The sequence below is a fragment of the Gouania willdenowi genome, chromosome 4 (assembly GCF_900634775.1).
Source record: "Gouania willdenowi chromosome 4, fGouWil2.1, whole genome shotgun sequence".
NCBI lineage: Eukaryota > Metazoa > Chordata > Actinopteri > Blenniiformes > Gobiesocidae > Gouania > Gouania willdenowi.
This window is the reverse complement of record NC_041047.1, coordinates 37,222,150-37,250,099: the sequence shown is the minus strand read 5'-3', so window position 1 is coordinate 37,250,099 and position 27,950 is coordinate 37,222,150. Positions and strand designations below refer to the sequence as shown.

Genomic DNA, 27,950 nt, shown 5'->3' with positions numbered 1-27,950 from the left:
AAACATTAACCTTAGCATACATTGATTAACGCATGCATGCACGTATTGTACACATGCATGCGAAAACACCCACCCACGTGGTACAGGGCCACCATTACTGGTCCATTGTTCTATGAATCTGATAATCACATTTATTTTTTATCTGAATAATATCCACTGTTATCCATGGAGTTTATTATTATTTGTGCCATAGTGCATAGCCATCTTAAAGATGTAAATCCTTGTTTTAATCAGAAATAAAATGGGTTAAAAATGAAACATGCATTCATGCACGTACACATGTACTCGCAAAAACTCACCCACGCGGTACAGGTCTGCCATTTCTGCCCCAAGTATGTTTCTGGTATTTTTCTGGGGTTTATATATCACCCACAAACACTGGGCTAATAACAGTTATAAAATGGTAGTTGTGGCGGTTGTACTAGATGTTGTAGTGATAGTAGGTGTAGTAACGTTAAAAGTACAGTTTGAACAGAAACAGGGGCTAGCTTATCTGGTATATTGTCAGAAACCGTTGTGTAGGGCTCCTTAAATCCCACATCAATGCCATTGTTGTCTGCATTGGACAACGGCCGTCCACCGAGGACCCTGTCTACTTCCTCAGAAAACTCGAAGTTGCAGGGGTCCAAGCCGCTTTTGTTGTTGTGCGTTTTTGCTTTGTTGTACTCCTATTTTAGCAGTTTCCACTTATTCCTGACCTGAGTGGCGTCTCTGTCAAGGAAACCTCCTTCTATTAGCTTTAAAGCTACGGCTTTAAAGAGGTCCGCATTCTTGTGCTTCCGTCCATCCACTCGTTTCATTATTTCTAAGTTTTCTACGGTAAATTGTCTCCGCTACGTTCCGCCAACCTGTAAACATGTCTGTCACCACTGATATGCGCGTCATCGCGACAGGACAAGGGAATGAGCATGCGCAGAATGACAAGAATTAACTTAAAGCGGAATTAGGCAAGTGAAGTGTTTACAAGAAAGAGGAATTACTTAATTCGGAATTAAAAACAGAATAAACCAGCCACCTAATTTGGAATTAACTTTCATTTGGAATTAAATTAGCATTAGGAATTATGTGTTTACAAGGTCAGGTTAAAGAGGAATTAACTTTTATTCTGCTTTAAAGAGGAATTAAACGTAAACGTGGCGATTGACTGAAAATGCCAATCTGCCTTGGGGGATAAAACCTAGTTTACAGCGAAAGGTTCAGTTCTGCTCAGTGTTTGAAATTTTGCACATATTTACTACTGTATATACAGTATTTGATGTCAGTATTTTTATTTTCATTCTTGCTGCCTCAGAGGTATTTTTCCATTACGTTCATGTGTGAAGGATGTTTTGTAAAAATGTGCTCCGTACTTCGGTGTACATTCTATCCATTTTCATCCTCAGGTCTCAGAATGAGGTATCAAGTATCAGGAAAACATCTATCATTTGTCACCAAAAGGACTCATGGATCAGCAAAACCTCCGTCAATCCAAACACCCAAATGTCACGACCTTAGGCTTCAAAATAAGTCAGACTCAACGGGTTCAGGTCTCAAAACATGACATGGCATTTTTATATTGAAGGAATTGATAGCACACATGAAGAAGTAAGTAAAAAACTTTTCTTTCATTTTATTTTTGTTAAAGGAGACATATCATGGTTTTAAATCCTTTCTTTTTACATATAAATCATACAGTTGTGGTCTATATAAAGAGGAACTGCAATGCTTGGGTCTGAATTCCTCATTATTTTAGCTCCACCCCTTTTCTGATGTGCTTCTGAGAGCAACTCGTTTTGGTGTGGTCTCTTTAAATGCAAATGAGACACTTCATACCCCGCCCCCTCTTCAGATGACACTCGGTTCAAATCCACCCTGCTCGGCCATTTTTGTAGTTTGATAGAAGAGATACGGCTATGTAGCGGCGCATAAACTTTTTATTCAGAGGTTATTTACAAAATGTCAACAACGTTAGACTTGTCCATCCAGCCTTACATGTTCCAGCCAGAGTCTGACCTGACGGAGCGAGATGAAAATGAAGATGATGAACCTGCAGAACCCTAACAAGTGAGCTAACACAAGCACCGAGCTAATGCTAGCGCCAAGCTAACGTCACGAAATGCATTTTAATACAGTCTTTTCACAGACAAAAACGTCAAAATGAAATGACTAATGAAAACTTTAGACTTAAATTAAATCACGTAGGTCATATCATCAAGGATCTAAAACGAGCACACAGCGCTAACATATGAAGACGGTGCAACTGCTAATGCTAACAAAACAATGACAGGGACGTCTTATCATCACACTTTTTAGCGTTATTTACAGCTTACCGAAGTGCTCTGTTCGTCGTCTCCAAAGATAGAAGGAATTGAACCCTCAATCAGACAAAGTCTTTCTGCAAATCCTTCTTTATACTGGTGGAGGTTGATGAAGCAGTCATCATTGAAGTGCTTCACACACACAAAAATGACCTTATCCACAGATGTGGTACATTTCTATAAAAAATAAAACTCAACCAGACACTTTGAAAAGGTTCTGATACTGAGAGACGGTGTAATGAAGCGTGTGGGTTACTACATCCAACAACCCAACATTTTGACTTATCCTCTCGTAACTTCAGCATCCTTGAGCTTGGACTACAAAATAAAAGCGAGAAATAAAAATGGCGGATTGCTCGAAGTGTTGGACCTGGAGTTGATGTCCTAATTTGGCAGTTCCGCTGCAAATACTGTGGTGTAATAGTTCAAAAATCGTAATAGAGAATAGAAAAATCGAAACAGAATGAAAAATATGAGCAAAACAGAATATAAAGATATCTACGGAGCACCTGAAGAGACTAATTTGATTTTTTCTGTACTTCTAAGCACTCTAAATATACAACAAAATGCATTTAAGGGCTAAAAAAGTGGATTTAGCATGATATGTCCCCTTTAAGATACTGTATATCCACGTATTGTTTGATGAATAATACTAATAATAATACATAGTTAAATAAAATGTTTATACATTTTAACCTTTCCTTCTTGCTCTCTTTTCCAAAGCAGCACATATTGATGTCGTTGTATGTATTTGCGTATGTGTAATTTGAAAGCAGTTTTTTTTTTTTTTTAACTTGTCTGCACATGCTGTCGAAGGTCAACACTACAAAAAGTGCAATCATTTTGAGACAGCAATGCATGTTTTGTTACTGCAATAAAATAAATTGATTTATTTTATTGCTTAATTGTGACCATCACCAGCCCTCCCTAAGGAAGGGTAAGAAATATTTTATTATAGGGAGGATATAAAAAGGGAGAGCAGGTGGAGCCGAGCAGGAGAGAGGCCAGCGCCCACACCAGGGCCAGCACAGGCCCGCACGACACCACGACGTAGCACCCTCCACAGGGGGGCGGCCCGGCCCCCCCGACGAGAGAGGACGCCACCAACCCCCCAAGCAGGGCCACCGTGCCAGCCACGGACCGATAGGCAGACGAACCCAAGCACCCCAAGCCAGGCACCGCAACCCCACACCAATGCCGCCAGCAGAGGCCACCCCCAATCAGCCACACCCCGACACGAGACACCCCCGACGCCAGCACAGCCCAGAGGACATGCAAATAAATTCTATGAGGAGATTTCACCATTGGTTTATGCTTAACGATTTTTTATCTTTCCAATTCACTAATATTGTTTTTTTTTGCTATGGTAAGTGCCGCAAGGATGGATTGCGATTGGTTTGCTGGAATATCAAGCAGTCAGGTCTCCTAACAGGCATAGATTTGGAGATAGAGGAATCCTGCAGTCCAAAATGGAGGACAGGTTTTTTTTTTTTTTAAGAATAAGATATATCAACGTTTCATTTAAAGTTAAAATTTACTCCTTTACAAACATAGTGTTTGTTTACAATTGGTCATGTGACTTAAACTTGACGTTGAATTGTAGGATTGGGTATCCCTTCGAACAGAGGTTCTCAACCTTGGGGTCAGGAAGCCTTCAAAAAACTAAGAATTTTTTTTTTTTTTTTAACAATTTGAGCCCTTTTTTGTTGTTTTTTAAAACCCTTTCCTCCTCCCTGGTTATTCCACATTTTGTAAAAAGTTAGCTCCAAACGGGCGAGTTGGATTTTGCCCATCTTGGCAGGTGATGTCACCTAACATGCCTCCTAGAATGTGAGCTCCTCCCTCTCCAACTATTTAACAGCTAAAACAAACACTGCGGTTTAATATAGAATATATATATTACCATATATGTAAATGCCATCTGCACTACTTTTCCTGCTGCCGATCGAGTTGGGAGTCACTGCTAGGGGCCACGGTCATTGTTCACACACATCAGCTGTTAGCACTCCATGCTAATGCTACACTGCACACACTTTTCTGACTCAAAATAACTTCACTTTGTTTGATTGCATCATTGCGTCACACGCTACGTCACCCTCCACCCAAGTTCAGAATGTGGCTTTTTTTGCAATATTCGGCCGAATATATTCGGTTACCAAATATTTGGTGCATCCCTATTACTGTATAAATCCTTTCCACCACTTTTTCCACCTAATGTTGCATATGATGTCATTTACGATTTGTCATGCCCATTATTTGGCAGTTTAAACCAATTGTTCCTACTTTTAAGCCAATATTGACACTTTGAACTCTTTTTACCATTTTTTTTGTCCACTGTAATTTGCAACTTTTAAATTTCTGTAGTTTTTAAAATCCCATTTCACCACCTTTTACATCATTTTTGGTCATTTTAACCCATTTTATTTCCGATTAAAACAAAGATTTCCATCTTTAAGATGAATATATACTATGGCACAAATAATAGTAAACTCTGTGGATAACAGTGGATATTATTGAGATGAATAAATAAATGTGGTTATCACAGATTCATAGAAGTTGAGAAGCACTATGATAGAAGATGTTTGAAGTTACATTCCTATATATATTTTTCATTCTTAATGTGATTTATTGAGTGATTGGCTTTAGACTATTTTGTTCTTGTTTGTTTTATGCTGTTCCTCAGGATATGACGTCACTTTGTAAGACAAGAAATTTCAGTTGGATTTCAGTGTTTTCGTGGAAAGCCACAGAATTAATATCGTTTAGGCACAATATTTATTCAGTGAAAACACCAGAAAAGTGTCACTTTGACACAGTTTTTAGGAGCAGACTGGCATCACTTTTAGATGAAATACAGACACACTTTGAAGAACCAGTCAGATCATTAACCTGGCTACAAAAACTAGAACATACATTTCATATTTGGAGAATAAATTCAAGAAGTACTAACTAAAAATTCCACCAAGTGGGAAAATAGAAACATCAGGAACAAAATAAACCGCAAGGATAAAACTCAACAAAACAAAGTATCACACTTACACTCACAGGGAAACACACCTGGGATCAAACACTCCTGAAAGAATACAAGAAAGTTAATCAAGGGAATGGGATTCACCTCTGACAGAATACTGCACTTACACACAAATAAGACAGGGGGAGCCCAACACAGACGGATCAGAGCAGATACACTCTGTCCACACTGCAGATGAATTGGGTCTGTTCTTTCCACCTTAGATCATTATGGACTGCGCTGACTGAACCCGGATCGCTCGCAGTTCCCTGCACACACCGACTCCACGGACAGTGTTCCTCCTGAACACATTTGTGCCTTTATTCTGTTGAACACTTTGGATTACAATACACAATATAATATAATAATATGATGGATTTGTGACCAAAAAAAAAATTACATACCCCAGCTTTAAGGTGGATGCTGTGTCACCCACTTCAATTGTTCCAAACTTGAAACCAGAGTGGCTGAACTGATTACACAACACCCCTTCCATTTTCCTACCCTGACTCAATCTTCCATGTTCCCTTCCCCCCTCACCTAAGTGTAACACTGCGGGGAGGATCGGGGGGAGGGGCTCTAGGCCGTGACGACACCTCCTCATTCTCAAAATCTGTTAATCTTTCTCTTTATATGGTGAGAGTGAATGTGAGGACTGGAGTGTGTGTTCTGCTCATGGTAAAATGGACCTAAAGCTGGGATCAACACTTAGTGTCGTCCGCAGTACGAGGGTTGTGATTGGTGACCAAGTCTCTCCTGCTGTCATCATAATAAAAGATGGAAAGATTCACCAGATCCTGTCCAGCAGCAGCTACTCAGAGACTGATGAGTGTCAGGTAAGACGTTCCCACACTGTGCTGACTTCTATACAATACAAACACAATGTTGCTCATCTGCACAACTTTTGCTCATAAGTTCATAAGCATTGTTTGTGTAGAGGCAAAGTGAGTGACAATGCAAAAAAGTTCCCCTTGAGGAAAACAAGAATTGTTTTTGATCTTTAGACTCATAATCATATCTAAATATAGAAAACATAAAGTAGTTTTAAAAATACTTTAATGAAAATGTCACATACCACACTTTTTATCTAACGTTACTACTAATCAACAGCCCTGACCAGACATAGGCAACTGGCAGCCCTTATTCTAATTTTGTGCAGTCCGCTAAAGTAAATACACAAAACAAATCCAAAAACACACACAGTGACAGAAGAATAGAAAAAATAACTCCAATAACATGCAAAACTACAACAAAAATACACAAATGACAAAAAAATATGCAAAATGACTCAAAGACACACGAAATGACAGAAGAATTTTACGCCAAAATGACTCAAAAACCACACAAAATGACAAAAAAACATCCACATTGACTCCAGTAACAGTATTCATTTTGATAAAAATCAATAGTTTAATTCATAAAACAAAAAATTATTTTTTTCATGCAGTTTTAAAAATACTTTGATGAAAATGTCACATATCACACTTTTTATCCAGACATAGGCAACTGGCGGCCCTTATACAAAACAAATCGAAAAACACACAAAATGACAGAAGAACACACAATGACAGCCAAATGCACAAAATGACAAAAAACAACAACATGCATAATGCCAAAAAATGCACAAAATGACTCAAAGAACACACAATATGAAAAACAAAACTACGCCAAGCAGCTCAAGCTCAGCTAACACGCTCCGGTCACGGTAACATGGTAAACTCAGGATTACCATGACTACCTGTCAACAATGAGCTGTTGACACTGAGAGAACCTATGAAGTTCCACAGTGTGGAAGGAAAAATGAATGGTATATTTATATATGTGTGTGTGTGTGTGTGTGTTTTGGTTGCCAGACCATTACCAAAATGTAATCACCTGTTCCTTGTCCCATTCATCAATTTTCCTGAAAATTTCATCCAAATCCGTTATAACTTTTCAAGTTATCTTGCTAACAGAATGGCACAGATTGACACACAGACGAGAGCTCGTGCAGCGCAGACATTGGAAAATGCCCAATTTCGTTCTTAGCTGTTTCATCACTGACAAAATTTGTCATAATCATAGTTACTTGATCTGCGGAAGTTAGTTAGTGAAAATACAGCTAAATGGGGTTTTCCATGTCAAAATTGGCAAACGTCAACCTGCTGCCAAATCCACATTCTGGATCTGATTCGTACAAAACTTGACATTTTGATAAAGGTCACAACCAATCCACCAAATTTGAAAGAAATCAAAACATATTTAAACTGTATAGGAATTTTTGAAAGTCGTAAATGGGCTTTCCAATATTAGGTTCCAAAAATTGCTGAGTCAGCAATCTGAATCGGATGCGGATCCTGTTTAGTCAAATGTTGCACGTCATAGCCTTACATCATCCTGCAAAATCTTGAACGAATCGATGAAGATCTGACTGAGATATGAATTTTAGAAATTTTGCCCCATGCTAAAGATAGGGAATTTTGCCATTTTTTAAAATATTTTTTTGTGGCCTTGATCTTGAACCTACCGTCACCAAAATTAAATTGAAATTGAAGTGGATTCGTCAAATTGAGGACAAACATGACGACAATGTACTTTCAAAACCCATTTTTGAAAGTATTAAATGGAGGGTAAAACATAACCTTTCACTCTGCGCTTCACGCTGCTTCTACACTTCACGCTTGGCGGAGGTAATGACTCTAATGACACGCAAAACTACAACAAAAACACACAAAATGACAAAAAACTAACAAAATGACAGAATAATTTTACAAAATGAGTCAAAAAATGCAAAAAATGACAAACAAAGCATACAAAATGACTCCAATAACATGCAAAACTACAACAAAAATAGACAAAATGGCTACAAAAACACAAAACACAAGAATAAACAAAAAAAGAACACAAAAAGACCACACACTACTGTGTTAATGATCCGATTGGTCGATATACTAAATGCTGACATGAATGTTGATCATGTGATAATCATATTTGTGATAATGGTTACTCACCTGTGGCCCAGAGCAACAGTGAAAATAACATCTCCTCCTTCTTCTGGTATAATAACTGTGCTGTGGTTGCAGGTTCTCGATGTGGGCAACAGTGTGGTGATGCCAGGCATCGTAGACTCTCATGTCCATGTGAATGAACCCGGCCGTACCACCTGGGAGGGGTTCTGGACCGCTACTAAGGCCGCTGCAGCTGGAGGGGTGACAACTATTGTGGATATGCCTCTGTGAGTTTAACACTTTCCCCAGTGAGAACCAATCAGGTGCTGCACAGGTGCTTAGTGTCACTCATGTCCTTTGATTATTCGTTTTTTTCTTCAGTTCCAAATTTTTGTTAAAACCCAATCTTTTTGCAACGTAAACAATTCTGCTGATTGATTTGATCATAGCATTCACCGCATCACCATTCAGTCATTACTACATGGTAAAATGTAGGCCTAATTTACATGACATTAGAGTATTTTATTAATACTGTTGGAATTTATTATATTCTATTTCCAGCGTGTTCGTTAAATAGGAAGGTTCAAATTCTTACTTGACCTTTTATTTTACCTGTTGCGCAGGAAGCAGTTCAATATGAGATCTCGGGCTCAACCACACCCTTCTAAGAAAAATGCTTAGAACAGAGTCTTGGGCAAAATCAAAGAGGAAGAGCCCCGAACTTCATGTGCAGAGCTAATTTATGTTTTCCATTCACGTCATCTGTTTATCAGTTATTGTGTTCTTGTGTATTCTGACTCCAAAAACTAATACAGACATAAAGTGTGGTTGAGTCGTTATAATCTTTTCAACATGTTATTCAACATCACAATGTTACAAATAGCATCTCAAGTAATTCAGAAAGTGAGTTTTTAACTGTTTACACAAAGATTTCAATAATGCCATATATGGCATTGACCTTGACCATTCCAAGAAAAAAAAAAAAAGAGTGGCTGCAATAGCTCAGAGTGGAAAATGACAACAAAATGTTGAAACAGGACATGTTTACCTGCTGCACTTGTCTTTGCCTTAAGCAATAATTTTAGCAATGATTATATGGTTAGATCAACAACAGTGGCGGATGCTTTAAGACTACAAGGGAACCTCAGCTTCCCCTAAAATCAGTGGTCAAATATGTAGTGTTGTGTGTACATTTCATTGACTAAATATATGACAGAACACGTGTATGTTTAGTTCAGAATCAGCTTCTTATAACAGGAAACTGACAGTGACAGCGTGACGTTCTTCATTCATTACCGCAGCGTCACAGTGTTAATAAACAGTGGTGAAGTTCAGCTTCAATTGACTTCAATGGGACAGGGTTTAGTGGTTGATCCACTGCAGTCAAACTAGACGCTCATTGGATAAATGCTCGGTTATGACGCACTTAGTCCCGCCCATCGGACGCCGGGCTTCACAGGAGGTCTATGGAGCAGTGGGCTGGATCTGTCTGTTCCGGACGCTGGAATAATGGATGATGATTGGATGATCTGTCTCAGGCTAATTCAATTTTGATTGACAGCGAAATGAGGCAATCAGAGAGTATGACGTTGTAAGCACACAGGTGGGTTTTTCAAATATTTCAGTCCGTTGCTCTGTGTTGACACGGAGACTTTGCTGATCCTCTCATAGCGAATCAACTTCTGACAAACCTAGTGTCTGTTTTTGGTGTTTGTGGAGACTGTTACTGCTTGTGTTGTGAGACTTTTCACCAAACACTCACACTCCAGCGCGCAGCAGCTACGCGCGTGCGTGATAATCTACAAATAGTTGTTGACAACAAAATGTGAATTCTACTAGAATTCACATTTAAATAAACAGATACATTTTCTGAAGTAGGCAGAAAATGAGCTTCCCCTGCATGAAAGACCAGCAGCCGCCACTGATCAACACCCAATTGATTATATAGAACCTTCAATACCTTTAAATTTAATGGCAGTTTTGATGTGAGCCCCTAGATTTCTGTCATGTCTGAATGGTGGGCCAGGCTTAAACTTTGGGCAAAGAAGAAAAAGGAAGCCTTTACCGCATGTAGTGCAATGCTAAACATGCTTCAAACGTTTTTTTTATTTAAATGAGTATCTACTGAACAAAAAAGGTGACTTTGTTTGGAAAAAGTTGCAATGAACCATGTCTCACATGACGTTTTAATTGGCTGCTAATGCTAGCTACCTAGCTAGCTACTTAACTAACTACTTAGCTAGCTACCTAGCTTTAGCACAGCCACCTCTGACAACCTGGGCAAGAAAGGCCATTTAATCAATTCTTAATCTAAGTTTAGAAATGCTAACACGAGCTACCTGTATATAAGAACTAAAGCAGAGAGTAAACAGCAGTAACTAAACCCCAAACCCATATTTGGTATTAAGTAGTGCTGTTTATTAATCCTAGTCCCACTCTTCACATTTTAGTAAAAGTATTTTAATTTGACGTATTTAGTTGTAAAACATCCGTCATACTGGCCATTGAACGCCAGCTATTACTACTGAATTTTCCTATTGGCTGAAAGGGATTCTTCCGGATTCCCCTGCGTCATCACTTCTACTGTTGGCCCTGCCTCTCCTATAAAAGCTGAGAGGAGGGAGAGGATTTCCTCCAATCACAGCCCTCAGTGAACATTGATTGACAGAAGTCCACTGTGTTCCATGTGCGGTGATGTTTTTGACTCTGTGCTTCTATAAAGAGCAGATTCTTCTCTAATCAGAATGTTCATCAAGCTATGTGTGTATTTACAGACACATCATGCTATGAGTGTATTCCCATCTGTGTTGCGTGTGCACAGATGTGTGTCCGTCCTATGTGCGTGAGAGCAGCGCTGTTTGCCCCTGAGTGGTGTCTGTAAGGCTGTGTGAGGTTCACGTTGTGATTGTGTGTGTCTGTGGTAGTAGTGACATATTTCAGCTTATGAATATTTTTGAATATTTTGTTGCCGACAGAAACAGCATCCCTCCAACGACAACACTCAGTAACTTTCACGAGAAGCTACGAGAGGCCACGGGGAAGTGTTTTGTGGACACAGCGTTCTGGGGAGGAGTGATCCCAGGAAATGAGGTGCAGTAGGACACGTAAAGGGATCCTCCACTGTTTTGGTTTGGCCAAAAACCTGAAAATGTACTTATTAGTAGATCTGTCTAACAAAACACATTATTATGTACCATATTCATTTAATTACCTTTTAAAAATGGGACTACTTTACATTTTTAGAGCCTGTGTTCCTCCATTTAGAAATCTCGTGATTGATGATGTCACACGGCCTCACTGCCTGTAAACATCCCATTGTTTTCTGTTGGACTGAAACATTCAGCCTGATTTTTAGATCATTTAACAGCTTTTTCAGTCAAAATGACAACTTCTGCTGCTTTTGGTTGCTCTAAAAAAAGGAAATGTTAAAGATGTCGATGTAAACCTCTGTTGTTTATCAAAAGAGAATAACAACAGTTGTGACTCGGGAAAAAAATCTGTGCCTGCAGGGGGTGATATTTCCAATTCTGATGTTTCTTAGTAGACAATGAAGCAGAGAAGAAGAGCTCTCTTAAGGATAATTCAGACTGTGTTTGAAATCGCATACTAATGTACTATTCACTACAAACTCAATGAGGATATACTGTCTACTATATACTGTAAGTATGTTTAGGATGATGAGCGTTCCCACTGAAGTATACTTACAACTTTCCCAAGATGCATTTGGAACCTACAGCGTTAAAAACCTGAATCACACTGAGGCTAAATATCTCTGTTGATTCTCCACCTTTACTTTGAAAGTTCTGAAAACATTTGAAGTGAGAAAGTGACCAAGTAGAATATCATAATGTGCTCATTTGATCCATAAAACTCACGTAGACACATTTCATTCACACATTTCAGAGATTTTCAGAGACCCTCCATTGTGCTACTGACTAAACTTCCTGTTAACTTCAAAATAAGAGCCCTATTTACAAAAGTGTTAAAAAACTAATGGAAGACGAGAAGAGATGCTTTTATTTTGAAAAGGGGATGTTTGACTTTTAGCTTGAAGCTGGTCCCAGGATCGTTTTACAGTCCGCTCGCAATGCATCATGGGACGGTTGAGTATGACTAGTGTTCCCACTGTGCATACTTAAAAAAAGTCCCCATATAGTATACATCTGGGTATTTCTTTGTGTTTTCCTATTATCTAATGTGAACACACTACATACTCATTTTGACGTCAGACTTAACATGAGTAGTACGCTAGTGTGACTTTTACAACACGGTCTTACTCTCCTTTAAACAGAGCACAGCTGACACTCTGCTGGCTGAAGTTAGCGAGTTATCATGACATCATAAATCATGTGATTTCAAAAACTGTAAAGTAGTCCCATTTTTAAAAAGGTAATTAAATGAATGTGGTGCATAATAATGTGTTTTGTTAGACATAGATCTACTAATAAGTACATTTAGAATATTTTAGGTCAAACTTGTAAAAACAGTGGTGGATCCTTTTAACAGAGACCATCACTGTTAAAGCATGGAAAGAACAACTGAACCACGTCTCTGCTTATTCCAGTATGAACTGCGTCCGATGATCCAGGCTGGAGTGGCTGGCTTTAAGTGTTTCCTTATACACAGTGGAGTGGATGAGTTCCCACATGTGGTCGATTGTGATCTCCACGCAGCCATGAAGCAGCTGCAGGGCACGGGAAGCGTTCTGTTGGTAACTAACAACATGACCAGGGTTGGAGTCAATTACATTTTTCAGTTACAATTACATTTTCAATTATCCATGTTTGATTACAATTCAATCACATTACAGTGACCAGCATTTATTCCAATTACAATTACATTTCTACTATTTTTTTATCCTCAGAAACGAGTACAGTTATGTTTTCAATTACTAAAGTTCAATTACAATTAATCACGACTACTGAGCCTGAAATAACCTTCAGGACAAGCTTTCCCAGCTGAACGTTCCAGACTCCACCTGCAGGTGGATCACAGACTTCCTGTCTGACAGGAAGCAGCACGTGAAGCTGGGAAAAAACCATCTCTGCTCCCCGGACCATCAGCACTGGATCTCCTCAGGGCTGTGTTCTTTCTCCTCTGCTCTTCTCCCTGTACACCAACAGCTGCACCTCCTCTCACCAGTCGGTCAAACTCCTGAAGTTTGCAGAAGACACGACCATCATCGTCTCATCTCTGATGGAGACGAGTCTGACTACAGGTGGAGACAGACCGGCTGGTGTCCTGGTGCAGCCAGAACAACCTGGAGCTCAACGCTTTAAAGACAGTGGAGATGATAGCAGACTTCAGGAAGAACCCAGCCCCCCTCACCCCCCTCACCCTGGGAGACTCTACAGTGAGCTCTGTGGAGTACTTCTGCTTCCTGGGGACCTTCATCACCCAGGACCTCAAGTTGGAGCTGAACATCATAAACTATTTCAATCTCTCCCTTCTGGAAGGAGGTTTAGGTCCATCAGGACCAGAACCTCCAGACACAAAAACAGCTTCTTTCCCTCTGCCATCATCCACATGAACCCCCCCCCCCCCCCCCCCACCACCACCCGATCAACACCTCCATGATGACATTATCTGCTGCACTGTATATATATATATATTTATATGTATCCTTTATTCTCTATCTATCCTTTCTTTATCCCTCATCCTTTATATTTATCATTATTATTATTATTGTTGCTGGGTTGTTTCTTTGTTCTTTCTTTGTTTTTTGTTTTGTGCACCAACTACCAAGACAAATTCCTTGTACTGTCCTAAAAACTGTACTTGGCCATTAAAACATTTCTGATTCTGATTCTAAAGGCTAACCTTCCTCTTCTGTTAGCTTTCTGTTAGCATCTCTAATGCTAACGGTTCCTAAATCAGCTGTAAAATACACTAAAAACAAATATCTATCATCTACTTTCTTTCCTATCTATTGGTTACCTTGTTAGGCTTCCTGATCAATAAAAATATCGGTTTTAATATTTTTGGTGTACAGTATACCACTCGATTTCAATGTTTTTAAATGGTGAAATGTGGGCAAACTTGATATGAAACATATTTTAATAACTGTTAACTACATATAACTGTAGATAGTATCCAAGTTTTGCATTAAATTGTAATTGAAAATGTTTATTGAATTTTCATGGAAAAACAGTCAATTACCATTATGAAAGTAACAGATTTTTAAAGTTACAATTATAATTACACCATAATTGTAATCAATTATGGACCCTGACCCTGTTCCTGACTCAGTTGTGATTAATATCATTTGATATGTGCTTGTCTTCTGTTTTCACCAGTTTCATGCAGAGCGAGAGGTTGTGGAAACAACAAAGGAGAGTGCTGGTAATAAATTTAATAATTAATAATGAATCAACACTGTGTTGCAGAGGTGTAGACTCCAGTCACATGACTGGGACTGGACTTGGAAATTTAATGACTTTAGACTTCACAAATTCACAATGGACTTGCAACTCGACATTTAGACTTACAAACAAATGACTCGTGACTAAACTCAGACTTGAGTCTATTGACTCAGGAAGACTTGACTTCCTATCCTTCCATGACAAAAAGTTTTATAAACTACAGTTATTATTATTATTATGGTCAATAAGTCTGATCAAACCCCTGTTGGACGGGACTCTGTCCTCCGAGGGGGAAACTGGACTTTCTTCTTCTTTCTTGGTTATTGACACGTTGCAACCAACTTGAATAGGTGCATATCACCAGCTACTGTACATGTTTTATTTCATGACTTTCCCAAACTGGACTTTGATTGACAGGTCCACCTTTAAACAAACTGACAGCCAATCAGGAAGCAGCTGAAAACATCAAGCTAGGCTGCTGAGACGTGCGCACACGAACATAGAAAATGATTCCAGACTGATATCCTTTGGATTTAAAGATTATACCACAATTAATAATTGATTTAGAAAAATTCTACCATGTTCTACTTCCCAGTATGAATATTATTGTATGGTTAACAGTAGAACTGTGACCATTTTAAAATCTAAAAAGATGCCGGATTGATTTCTTTAAGCATCATGTCATCATGTTTTTTTGTCAGATGAAATCACTATTATTAAACAAATATGTTCTGTGTTCAAGTTATTCATTGTTTATACCAGTTAAATAAAGTAGCTGTGGTACATTATGGACTAATGACTTAAGACTTGGAAATTAATACTTTTGAGGACTTTTGACTTGACTTGACTCAGGACTGTAGTGACAAGACTCGAGAAGCTGTGACGTGTTTCCACTTCCGCTGTGTTGTGTTTTAATGAGATCTGAGAAGTTCCTAGAATAAGTTCTTATTTTTACTCTTTTTCTGCAACTCTACCAAACTTGCCATATGTTAACCTATTTTCATCTCTTTTTCTTGCCATATTTTTGCTCCTTTTAATTCTCCATCAAATGTCAATGCGTTTTTTGCATTTTGTTTTCCACTTTGAAGACATTTTCAGCACCTATAAATCCTTTCCACCACTTTTCCAAATAATGTTGCACATGTTGACCTATTAATGTAACCATATTTCATGCTTATTTTTGCTAATTTAACCACATTCATGACTTGTCATGCCAATTGTTTGCCAGTTTAAACTAATTGTTCCTTCTTTTTAAATTACATTACCCAACCCCGCCCCCATTTCTGCCACTTTTAAGTCAATAATCACACCTTGATCCCTTTTTACCACCTTTTCGCTCTGTTTTTGGTCACTCTAATTTGCAACTCTTAACCAATTTTTGTGGTTTTTTAAAATCCAATTTTACCACCATTTCCACAATTTTTGGCCACTTTTAAACCATTTTATTTCTGATTAAAAAAGGGATTTCCATCTTTATGATGACTATATACTATTGCACAAATAATAGTAAACATCCTGGATAACAGTGGATATTATTCAGATGAATAAATAAATATGGTTATCACAAATTCATAGAACAATGGACCATCATTTTGCCGACTTTATGGACGGACCCCAAAAACCTCTCCCCTCCACCATCAGCTACAGTGGGGGTTCCCGCTCTCTGAAACCTTTATTTTGGGGGGCTGAACAGGTTGAGAACCAGTGTCTTAAAGGGGTTATTCTTATACGAGACAGTGTGAAATCACGGTTTTATAAACTCTGTGATATTATGAGCTGTTTGGTTTCCAGTGGTTAACACAGACACACGTTTCCTTTACCGTGTTAGACCCGACCCACTACTCCACCTTTCTGCAGTCCAGGCCAGACGTGATGGAGGTGGAGGCAATCCGTGCAGTCATAGAGCTCTGCCTGCAGTACCAGTGAGACCATCACACAAGGAAATTAACTGGTCATGTTTGAGGAGGCTTTGTGTGCTGCTGATAATAATAATAATCTAACCTCTGTGTGATCCAGGGTTCGATGCCACATCGTTCACCTGTCCTCTGCAGAGCCACTCAAACTGATCCTGGAAGCACGGCTGGCTGGAGCTCCTCTGACGGTGGAGACGACGCACCACTACCTCAGCCTCAGTGCAGAGGACATACCAGCAGGGGCCACACAGTTTAAATGCTGCCCGCCCATCAGAGGATCCAACAACAAAGTGAATCAAAGGCTGCATCTAAATAGTCCCTCCTATCCCCTTTCAGGTGTTAGGAGATTTCCTAAAGGAGTTAGGGAAAGGCCATCACATTGTTTTGACAGTCAGACGCACTTCTACTAGGTGACGTAATAAACCTGACCGTGGTAAAGGTTAGTGATGTCAGCTATGGTGAAAAAACTATACATGGCCTCAAAGCATGTCAAACACTTTCCCCTGTGCCTCTAACCACTGATATAATCTCAACTATCACAAGGTTTGAATGTAAATCAAAGGAAACGAGGCCGCGAGGAACGAAAGTGAAACTAAAAGAATGTCACATTGAGAATGGTTGCTCACACTCACCTTCTACTTATTAATCAACATTAATCTAAAATAAGTAGGATTTTATGAAATTGTTACATTTATGCAAAATATAGGCCTACATAATGTTGTAGACATACACATGTACAACCACACAAAGCATTCAGATGAATTAATTATATTGAATAAAATATCATGTGGCTAAAAATGCTCTGTTGTATGTCAGTTAAGATATGGGTTTTAGATAATTTAACGTTGTTCAAGGCATAGTATTGCATTGGTAACTTATTGATCTACGCCCTTTTCAGTCATTGTGAGTTTTCATGAGTGCTTGGGTGCGCGTGTCCCTTTAACTGTTGTCGCTGCAAAGAATTGTGGGTCAGCATTATGTGGTCTCCTTTGGTAAAGGATGCATCAGTGTTTCCTAGGCTAAAGGAGGTTATATAGGAAGCGTTGCGCCTCCTTTCCTTAGCTTTTAGAGAATTGGAACGCTCCTTATTATGGCCGCCACTTAAACACTTCTGGGGGTCAAGGAAATTTTTTTTTCTAGTTGATTGTTGTTATTTAATGTTTACACTATTAGAGAGAGCACAGTTCACCAAGTCAAATTCCTCGTGTGCATAACATACATTACGTGGTCAATAAAGTTGTTTCTGATTCTGATTTCTGAGATAGAAGGGAATATTCAGACACAACCCATGGCTGTTAATCAGCAACACACACACACACCAGGGCCAGGCAGATGTGTAACATCTCACTGTTTCTGTCCCATCAGGAGCAGCTGTGGAACGCTCTGAAGGCCGGTCACATCGACATGGTGGTGTCCGATCACTCTCCCTGCACTCCTGACTTGAAGAAACTGAACAGTGGAGACTTCAGTGAGGCGTGGGGAGGGATTTCATCTTTACAATTTGGTACAGACTCCTGACAATCACACAAATATAGTTATTATTAACCTGTGAGCGAGCTCCAACTGAACCTACTGTCAGTTTCAACATACAACTGGTGGTCCTGTGGCCCTTTGTCTAACTATGTGTGGCCCCCAAAACAAAATTGTAATTCCTGAGTTTTGTAGTTACTGAAGCCCAACAACAACAGTAAAATGCACAAAATGTAAACAAAAATACACAAAATGATGACAAAGACACTTAACCACTTAAACATAAAATCAGTACAAAAACAACAACATATACAAAAGGACTTCAGACACAAAATGCTACGAAATTGCCCAAAATTACTGTAAAATACTCAACATGAAAACAGTAACATAATAAATATAACAAAACACACATAAAACCTCGAAAAACACAAAAAGGCACCAAAAATTCACCATTCTGACAAAAAAAGACAAAATAAGTTTAAAAACACACAAAATTGTCACGAAACGGAGTTGGACCCAAAAGCAAGACGAAGACTGAGGAATGAGATTGACAGAATGACTGGTTTATTGTAGGAGAGCACAGATGAAGATCCCAGGTGAAGTGGTGTAGAAAATCCTTGGGAAGCTGGAGCTGAGCTGCAGGGGCTGGCAGTGAGGCTCAGGAGTTTGGGAAGCTCTGGAAGGAAAGAGAAAGATATTCCTGTTAGGGTGAGTTGAGCACTGACAGTGATTCCCAAATATGTGCTCGAGAGCAAGAGCGAGAGACAGCAGGAAATACCACTCAGGTAGACAAACTAACTGGCACCGATGAGCAGGGCTTAAATCCTGCTGCAGGTCATCAGCGCTGACTCCAGGCAGGTGTGTTGCTCTCCAGCAGACTCCTCGCAGGACCCCCACCCCGCCCCCTCAACAGGTGTCTCCAGGCCCACGTGGTCCTCAACAATCACAGGCCCAAACTCCGGCACCAGGGAGCCAGGGAAAACTGGAGAGCAAGCCTGGAAGCCCAAAGACCCTGGAAAACTAGCCTGGAAGCTAGGGGAATCTAGCTTGGAGCGGCACAACCAGCCGGTCCGTGGGCCACTTTCCAGGACCCGAGTGCTGCTGAGTTTCTCAAACCATATTCTTGATCTCCTAAGACGCGGCTCCCACCATACAGGAAACCGGGATGATGGGGTCACACATTCCCCCAGGCAGAAAGAAGGGTAATGGATCTGTGACAGGAAGTTGGGCTGTTTGTTGCGAGATCCAGGGTGATTAGAGAGGGATAAGTTAAAACAACTAGCTCAACAGGCTTGGCGAGAGGTGAGACAAGTTGAACTGTTGCAGGTGAGGTTCTTGAGATCAGACCAGATCAAAAACGGTAACGCTGAGCCTTCCAACTAGTGCCTCCACTCCTGGAGCGCTTAAACCACTTCCAGTACTTCTTTATGTCATATATCCCCTCAACCAGGCTTAACCGACGACAGAAAAGTTACAAGGGTGTCGCTTGAGAGTGTTGGGGTCTTGTTGAGAGAGAATGGCCCCCACTACAGAGTCTGAGGCATCTAACAATACCACAAACTGGAGAGAAGGGTCAGGGTGTTTAAACACCGGGACACTAGTAAAAAGAGTCAAGTTTCTCGAAAGCTTGGTGGGTCTCAGAACTCCGCCAGAAAGGGAGCTTGGTTGAGGCAAGTTTCGTAAGTGGGGCTTCAATGGAGCTGTAGTCACAGATGAACCTGTGGTAGAATTTAGTGAAGCCAAGGAACCGCTGAAGTTCCCGGCGGTTGCCCAGAGGTGGCCAATCTGTAATGGCTTCAGTCTTCACACGGTCCAATAGGAACTCTCCCTTGGCTCATTTATAGAGGTGGTGGGGAGGCAAGGTGTGCGCCAGATCCCTCCTAGCACCTTTAAGGTTGTTTTTTTCTTTAATGTATGCTAGATAAATAAATACATGAAAATTAAATTAATGCATTCTCATAAAATTATGACTATTCTCGAAATATTATGACTTTTATCTAAAATTACGACTTTATTCTCATAATGCTCAGATTTGTTTTTATTCAAATGTGGCCCTAATACACCATCGTAGGGCTTTCTGTGGTTTTACAAAAAGAAAGTTAAAAACTTTAAACACAGTAATAGTGGCAGTTTGGTTTCTTAATGACTGATTCTTAAAGGAAAGAGTCTGTACATTTCTTTACATGGGTTCATTCTTCAATTATTTGAAGCAATGAAGACAAAATATGGTTTCAGTAATGAAATGTCCTGATGTTTGCTGGTCCACAGTCAAACTTTAGATAAACCTCACTGGACAAAGTTCACTGAGTGTAAACAGGTCGATTGTGCGCTCTGTCAAACACAAAGTGGTCAAAGTCTGGCGAATGTCTCATGGTTCCCCAGGCCTGCCTCTGTTCTGGAGCTCAGCCTGTCAGAGAGGATTCCAGCTTTCTGATGTGGTGAGGCTCCTCAGTCACAACACCGCCCAGCTCTGTGACTTAGCCAATCGGAAGGGCCAACTCACTCCTGGCTATGATGCAGACTTGGTCATTTGGGACCCAGAGAGAGAGTTTCAGGTCAGTCATGGACTACTACTACAGTACGAATCAGGGTTGGGGTCAATTACAATTACATCTTCAATTATCCACGCTCAATTACAACAATTAGTTAGCATTAACATTAACTTGCATTAGTATTAGCTAGCATTAGCACTAGTCAAGCATTAGCATTTGCCTAACATTAACAGTAAACTAGCATTAACAATAACATAGCAATAGCATTATTCTAGGCATTAGCATTAAACTAGCATTAGCATCAACCTAACATTAGCAATAACATAACAATAACATTATTCTAGCATTAGCATTAAACTAATATTACAATATGCATTAACCTCGCATTAGCAATAACATAGCAACAGCATTAATCTAGCATTGGCATTAAACTAGCATTAGCTAGAAATAGCATTAATTAGCATTAGCAATAATATTGTCTGGCAATAGCATTAACATAGCTTTAGCACTAGCATAGCGTTACCATTAGCCTAGTGTTAGCAATAGCCTAACGATAGCATTACTCTAACATTAGCAACAACCTCGCATTAGCATTATCCTGTCATTAGCATTAACTTAGCATTAGCATTAAACTAGCATTAGCACTAACCTAACATTAGCATTAGCATTAGCCTAGCATTGACACTAACCTATCATTAGCAACAGCATTAGCCAAGGCAAGGCAAATTTATTTGTATAGCCCATTTCATACACAAGGCAACTCAATGTGCTTTACATGATCAAAAAGTGCAACACAAAACATTCAACAGCTTAAAATCAATAAGAACATCATTTAAAATCATCAGTAAAATAATTTAAAATAATCAACAAACATCAACAACAACATGACCTTCTTTGCAGCATAACAACTAAACACAGCATCACCATGTTTACTGTGAGCTCTGGGCTCCACTATCTGACCTGTGTCCATAGATCTGAGAGACCTGCTGGGTTCATACCTGACTAACATCTCACTGATGTATTCTGGACCAAACCCATTCACAGATTTATACACCATCAGCAGCAGAACTTTAAAGTCTATTCTGAGGCTGACTGGGAGCCAGTGTAAAGACTTTAAAACTGGACTAATGTGTTCTGACTTCTTTGTTCTGGTTCAGACCTGAGCTGCAGCGTTCTGAACCAGCTGTAGATGTTTGATGAAGACCATTACAATAGTCCAGATGTTCTTTAGGTGGTAGAAGATGTTTTTGTGATAGATTTGATCTGATGCTGAATGTCAGATCTGAGTCAATCAGAACACCAAGGTTTTTGACTTGGTCTTTATCTTTTAAAGATCCAGACTCAGATAATTGCTGACAGCAGTCCTGTTTTCCTTGTTACCAAAGACAATCACCTCCATCTTGTCATGGTTTAGTTGAAGGAAGTTTTCACTCATCCAGCAGTTTATTTTTTCTAAACAGTCACACAACACCTCAATGGGACCATGGTCATCTGGGTTCAGTGATAGATATAGTTGTGTGTCATCTGCGTAGCTCTGATAATCAACCTTACAGTTCTGTAAAATTTGTCCTAAAGGAAGCATATAAAGGCTAAACAGAAGAGGTCCAAGAACAGATCCCTGAGGAACCCCACAGAACATTGGTAATCTGTCAGATTCAAAGTTTCCAATGCTTACAAAATAGCTTCGCTCCTCCAAGTAGAACTTAAACCATTGCATTACTTTTCCATTTAGTCCAACCCATGTTTACAATCTGTGTAACAAAATTGTATGATCTACAGCGTCAAATGCAGCACTTAGATCCAACAGACTGAGAACAGATACTTTTCCTGAATCAGTGTTCAACCTTATGTCATTGATCACTTTGATAAGAGCAGTTTCTGTGCTGTGATGAGAACGAAAACCTGACTGAAATTTATCAAATATTTTGTTGAATGTTAAGAATTGACTCAGTTGGTTGAAGACCACCTTCTCAATGATCTTGGCCATGAATGGAAGGTTCTGATTGGTCTATAGTTAGCCAGTATAGAGGCATCCAGTGTTCTCTTTTTAACAGAGGTTTCACAGCAGCTACTTTCAGGGATTTTGGTTAGGTGCCTGATTGGAATGAGCAGTGTCAGCACAAATCAGTGACAATTGACTTTCTAACAGTTTTAAAGAAGTTTTAGGGTATTGTGTCAAGGCAAGATGGATTCAGCTGCTGAACAGTTTCCTCCATTATTTATGGGTTCACTGTAATAAACTCTAACATTGTAGTTGACTCCTCCCTCAGTGGTTGAAGCTGTTCAAGCTTTTTGTTATTTTGCTGGTTTGTTCTGATGTTTGACCTTATTGATTGTATTTTTTCATTGAAATATACAGCAAATTCATTGCATTTTTCAGTTGACATTAATTCAGGGGCTATCTGATCTGGTGGCGGTTGTGAGCTTTTCAATTACAGAAAACAATGTGTGAGAGTTGTTGACATTTTTGGCAATAATTTCACAAAAGTATTGCTGCCTCGCTTTGAACAAGCCATCATTGAATATACGCAGACTGATTTTGTATAGTTCTAGATGAATTTGGAGTTTTTGTTGATCTCCATTTACGCTCAGCTCTTCTACAGTCAGATTTCAAGATCTGCATTATCTCAGTCCTCCTCCAAGGTGCACATGTTGTCATTTATGTACCTTTTTTTTAAACACACAGAAGTCGGAGGAACAGATGTTACAGTTTATAAGTTAAAAAAGACAGAGATGGTCAGCTAGAGCTAAGTCTCTAACGTCAACAGCAGAAATATCTACTCCTTTAGAGATAATCAGATCTAAAGTGTGATCTTGAGTGTGTGTCGGACCAGTCACATGTTGTATACGACCAGAAGTGTCCATTACAGCATACAGTTCTTTGGCAGTATTGTCCATGTTATTGTCTACATGAATATTAAAGTCACCTCTTATTATTAAAAAGTTGTATTCAGTGCATACAACTGACAGTAGTTCAGCAAATTCATCCATGAATTCTCCAGAATATTTTGGGGTCTATAAATGACTAAAAACAGAACTCTTGAATCACCCTTCAGTAAGAATGACATATATTCAAAGGAGATAAAATCACCAAAGATTATTTCTTTGCACTGAAATATTGATTAATAAATGGCAGCAACTCCACCACCTTTCCTGTAAGTACAACACTTATTGAAATAAATAAAGTCTTGTGGTGCACTTTCATTGAGAATACTATTACTGATAACATTATTTAACCACGTTTCATTAAGAAGTAAAATTCCAAGTGATGTGTCAAAATAATATTATTTAGCAGTGATTTGTTAACAAGAGATCTAACATTAAGAAGAGCTCATTTTAAAGACTTTACTGGAGACAGTAAAGTCTTTTTGCTAATAGTAGCCTAATATTTGCATTAACCTCACATCAGCAGTAGCCTAGCAATAGCGTTAGCCGCGCATTAACAATAGTCTAGCATTAGAATTAACCAAGCATTATCATTCGCCTAGCATTAGCACTAACTTAGCATTAGCCAAGCAATAGCATTAACCTAGCATTAGCCTAACATGACCAAAAAGGTGTAAATGTGTTGAATGTATTGGCTGAACATGTTAAAGGTTGAATGATTTGTAATTTGTTTAAAAAGATTTCAATGTAAAAAGTGGAGCAGCTCCTCTGTACGGTGGCTGGGAAGTGTCAGGTGAATGCATTTAAAGAAATGAACACAAATGCAAAAAGGTCACAACACGAATGCAAAATGGCCACAACGGAAGTGTTTCCGACTGACCGGTATTACAGACGGACACGTTTCTGGCGGATGTTTTTAACCCACCAGAACAGAGAAGAACAAGAAGAAGACATCGAAACGCGTATGAAAGTAAGTGAAAGTTGATTAGGATACTCTTATATTTTTCAAATCAGGCTATCATATCATAATACCCATCCGTCTGTAATACCGGTCCGTCGGAAACACTTCCGTTGTGACCGGTTTGCATTTGTGTTCGTTTCTGTAAATGCATTCACCTGACACTTCCCAGCCGCCGTACCCTCTGGCTTACCCAGCTGTTCACGGCCAATGTGGTTACACAAAACATTTAAAAACTCAAAACGGATAACAATAAATGATCAATTACACAATTATAGTTATAATTGACCCCAACCCTGGTACAAGTGTCCTAAACAAAGACACAATCAGCTGGGATTAATGCTTGCGTCTTTATTTACAGATTGAGGAGGAGCTGATACATCATAAAAACAAGGTAAAAACTGTCCCTGAGCTCTGATTGGATGCCGCACAGAGGTTAAAAGTGTGACTCTGAGTGTGTTTGTATGCAGCTGACTCCTTACCTCGGCCTCACCCTGAGAGGATGTGTGTGTGCCACCGTCCTGAGGGGGAGGGTGGTGTACAGCGGGGGCCACTTCTACCCTCAACCTCTGGGAAAACATCTGCTTCTACCTCAGAGGATGAATCAAGTCCAACTGTGATGACAAAACCATGGACGGATTAGTGTGGTACATTACACCTGTACCAGACTAATATGGTCAAAAATAAAAGGCACAAATAAATCCCCTTCAAAATAAAATACAGAATCCTTATTTTTTTTTTTTTTTTTTTTTGTATCTGTCTTAAAGTAAATGTCCATCATTCACTAAAAAAAGAAGCTCCTCCCACATTTGGGTCCCAACCAAAATAGTTGAGAACCTATAGATACACTAATGCAGACATGGGCCACAGGCAGCCCTCATTCTTTTTATGCACGCCCCCACAAAGTAAAAGACACCAAAAATACACAAATGACGAAGTTACAGAAAAAACGTATTCAAATGGTACAAAAAAATTACATAAATGGATGAAAAATACACAAAATGAAAGTTAAAATGACTCAAAAGAACATACAAAATTACATAAATAAAATACACAAATGGCAGAAAAATACACAAAACAAAATTAAAAATGACTCAGAAACACTTACAACATTACAGAAAAATACACAAAAGTAAAAATGATTCCAAAAAACATAAAATTCCAAACAAAAATACACAAAAATAACAGAAATATATACACAACTCAATTACACAAAAATGACTCTTCAAAGACAAAAATACCCAAAATCAGAGCAATAGTGTGTAACAACAAAAACAAATAATTAACAAAAATACTCAAAACAAAAGCATAATTAAACTAAACGGCCACAAAAAGAAACAAAACAGGAACAAAAAATACACTAAATAACAGAAAATGTACAACAATGACAGGAAAATACACAAAAACACACAAACTCTTTGTTCTTTTGTGTTAATGCTCATTGTGTTGGACTGAAGAAGCAATCATCCTGATATATTTTCATCTATTCTAAATGTTACATATAACCCAGCTGACAACGGGAGTTATTTAAGTGTTGTGTTAATTTCTAGGCGTGTTAAACTAATTTATCTTAACAGAGCTTCCAGTTCAGCCTGTTGGGGAGGCTGGTAGGCGGAGTTTGAGATTCTTGCCAAGGGGGCAAAAGAAAAATAGAATTAAATATATAGACCGTCTCGAGATTGGCTCCAACCATAATGTGCGCAACATATACAATAATGCAAAAATGATTAGCAAGACTACAACGCTTTTTGCTGCAGTACCATACATGAACTGCTGGGTGCAGTGTCGCTGCACCATTTACATTGTGAAGAAGAATTGTGCAACAGAAGAAAATGATGGTCACATGACTTGAGTGCCAAAAAATAACTTGATTCATTAATATTTTGTACAGTCAATGTATTTTATGGCAATTGAAATACTGGTATATTATGTACATTACATTGAGAATTGTTTTTTTTTTTATTATTAATTTGGGAAAAACGGTGATGAAAACCATTGACCACTGGGGGCAATGCCCCCCCCTGCACTGCTGCTCTCTGCCTCCTCTTTTTCTTTCTCCATGAATTTGAACAGGAAATGTGTAAATTTAATGATTTTAACTATAAAAATGTTTAAATCATACAGGAAATGAATGTATAGAGCAGTCAAGTGAAAAGATGAACTTTCTCTTATAATTGTTAGTATTATGACTGGTGAGGTCAGCGTTGGACTGGGACCAAAATTCAGCCCTGGCTGAATCTATCCAGACCAGTCCATTATCAGTGACTACATGTAGAAGCATTTATTAAGTCAGTGATTCTCAACATGTGGCTCTTTATGTCTTAATTTTAATTATTATTCCCCCAGAAAACCTTAAAAGGGGGAAACTTTTTAACTCCTTTTTGCATTTATTTTCTTTGGCCATTTTGCAACTTTTTTCGCCCTTCTTTTCCAGACTTTAGCCTCCTTTTGCCAAAAAAAAAGTGAATTTTTGCAAGTTCTTTTTTGACACTTTCATCCAATTTTTGTTCTTTCTTAAAAAAAAAGGCCACTTGCCAAATAAATACCACTCATTTCCTTTTTGTCAAACATTTTTTCACTATTGTTTGCCACATTTTGCTCATTTAAGCTACCCTTTGCCATTACATACCTCCCAGTTCATCTTTGTTTGTCCGTTTTTGACCACTCTTAACTGCTTTTGGTCCATTTTAGTCACTTTTCACTCTTTTCTTGCCACGTTTTTGCCACTTTTGGATCATATTTGGCCACCAGTTACCATGTCTGCCTTTACTCGCTTGTCAAAAAATGAAATGTAGCAGACTGGACCGGCTCACTTCTGCCTCCCCTGACTGCATGTCACTGTGTAAATCTCGATATTACCTTCTCAGAATTCACAAATTCAATAAAACTCCACAAAACTTTCAGAAAATGTTTCTCTGCATACTTCATATTTAATCACAATTCAATGCAAGAATGCAATTCCTTTCTCACAAATAAACCAACAGAAATCACACAAATTACATTGTTAACAATATGCAGAGGTGAAAGTAATGGATTACAAGTACTCACGTTACTGTAACTTTTATGTGTACTACTTGTATTTCTAAATCAGTAATTTTACTTGTAGTTAAGCACGTTTTAAAAGTAGTAAAGTAATTCATTACATTTCTGTACCTAATCAATACTGAGTAAATATTTTTATTTATTTATTTCTTTAAATGATCAACAAACTTTGTCAAACTACAAAAAACAAAATAACCAGAAAACAATCAAATGCATCACATCATAGCCGACCAATCAGATTAAACGTAATGTACGGCACCAAAACAGCATTGAATGGTTATTTTCTCAGTTTTACAGTTAATTAATGTAACTATACTTAGAGCCTGAGAATTTATTTATTTTGAATTTAATTTATTGGTGTTTTATTTAAAAAAAATTGTACATTTTGACAAACCTTTTATTTTGTGGAAAATAGATCTGGTCTCTTCCTTTTTAAGTTTATACATGAGATGTTTACTGTATGTAAGGGAACCGAACCGTGGCAAGATTTATTACCAGCAATAAACGTGGGGGATGAAAGTAACTAGTAACGAGTAACTTTATGTTACAGTATGACTTACTTATACTTGTACTTCAGTACATATTCAATCAAG

The 27,950-nt window shown here is 38.7% G+C and overlaps 1 protein-coding gene across 1 annotated transcript; it reads left to right on the top strand.

Annotated features, from left to right (window-relative positions):
- The first annotated feature begins 5,963 nt into the window (after window positions 1-5,963).
- Window positions 5,964-24,945, top strand: LOC114462308 (allantoinase, mitochondrial). Its single transcript, XM_028445042.1, has 11 exons — window positions 5,964-6,143; window positions 8,370-8,521; window positions 11,210-11,324; window positions 12,799-12,945; window positions 14,531-14,576; window positions 16,425-16,518; window positions 16,613-16,799; window positions 17,875-18,013; window positions 20,362-20,534; window positions 24,677-24,709; window positions 24,786-24,945. The coding sequence occupies exons 1-11, from the start codon at window positions 5,991-5,993 to the stop codon at window positions 24,933-24,935; spliced, it is 1,389 nt and encodes a 462-aa protein (XP_028300843.1). The 5' UTR covers window positions 5,964-5,990; the 3' UTR covers window positions 24,936-24,945.
- Window positions 24,946-27,950: the final 3,005 nt, after the last annotated feature.

Bases quoted from the DNA above. Each gene is read 5' to 3' on its own strand.
- LOC114462308 (XM_028445042.1), top strand. From the start codon at position 5,991: ATGGACCTAAAGCTGGGATCAACACTTAGTGTCGTCCGCAGTACGAGG. The intron at 8,522-11,209 runs GTGAGTTTAACA...TGTTGCCGACAG, and splicing joins ACTATTGTGGATATGCCTCT to AAACAGCATCCCTCCAACGA. The intron at 14,577-16,424 runs GTAATAAATTTA...TTACCGTGTTAG, and splicing joins AACAACAAAGGAGAGTGCTG to ACCCGACCCACTACTCCACC.